The 1,003-nt window shown below is 47.9% G+C and overlaps 1 protein-coding gene across 1 annotated transcript; it reads left to right on the top strand.

Moving 5' to 3' along the window:
• Positions 1 to 43: 43 nt before the first annotated feature.
• Positions 44 to 970, top strand: LACBIDRAFT_316238 (uncharacterized protein; the record flags this gene model as incomplete). Its single annotated transcript, XM_001889699.1, has 2 exons — positions 44 to 286; positions 344 to 970. The coding sequence occupies 2 exons, from the start codon at positions 44 to 46 to the stop codon at positions 887 to 889; spliced, it is 789 nt and encodes a 262-aa protein (XP_001889734.1). The 3' UTR covers positions 890 to 970.
• Positions 971 to 1,003: the final 33 nt, after the last annotated feature.

Raw genomic sequence — 1,003 nt, 5'->3', positions numbered from 1 at the left:
TGAGGATGGGGCGGTCTACGATCTTAAGGAAAGCGTCAATTACATGAAAGAACACACGACCTTCTACCCTCCAAATTCTGACCTGGGCGATTGGGCTGGTGTCACTCCAAGCACCACAACGGCAGTCACCCAGATATTGCTGGCGGAATGCTCAACATTGGAAGGAACACGAAATCTTTACGAATCCTTGCTTTTGGATCCCTCTGAGAACAAGAGAATTGGTGTTCTCAATTTTGCCTCAGCTAAGAACGCTGGTGGAGGCTTCATTAGGGGAGCTCAAGCTCAGGTTCGCCATTTTCCAACCATGATGAGATTGATCGTTTATCCACTTTTGTTCACATAGGAAGAATCGATTGCTCGGTCATCTTCGCTGTATCCCAGCTTGATAAATGAGGAAGGGGCTAAATTCTATCGAATCCACAACAAGGACCCTCGGGAAGGTTATTACAGTCACGCTATGATTTATTCTCCCAGAGTCGTCTTCTTCCGCGACGATCTGGGAAATTGGAAAAGTCCAATCGAGGTGGACATCGTGACTAGTCCCGCCGTCAACGCTGGTGTTGTCCGCCGATATTTGCGTGAAATTGGGAGTGCGGACGAGAGTAAATTGGATGCGGCGATGAAGGAGCGGATGGCGAGGATTCTCTACCTCTTCGAGAAACAAGGGATGAGGAACCTGGTTCTTGGAAGCTTTGGAACTGGTGTTTTCAGAAACAGGGTTGAACTCGTCGCCAGTATCTGGACCGAGCTTTTAATCGGGGAGGGTGCCCGATTTAAACACTCGTTTGATCATGTGATCTTTGCGATATTAGGCCACCAGACTTTCAAGACTTTCGAGACGATCTTCGGCGAGGCATCCGCAGTAAAGGTGGATGCGGTGATAGGGTGATTTTATGGTCTCAACGTTTTTAGTTCCGTGCGTCTTCTTTTGTATTGTAATGCAAATGCCTGAATCTGCTTGTGTGGACTACCATCACATTGTCGCACAGCGCATGTTTGTTGA

This window comes from Laccaria bicolor, genomic scaffold, assembly GCF_000143565.1.
Source record: "Laccaria bicolor S238N-H82 LACBIscaffold_71 genomic scaffold, whole genome shotgun sequence".
In the NCBI taxonomy this organism is placed as follows: Eukaryota; Fungi; Basidiomycota; class Agaricomycetes; order Agaricales; family Hydnangiaceae; genus Laccaria; species Laccaria bicolor.
This window is presented reverse-complemented; position numbering and strand designations above follow the sequence as displayed.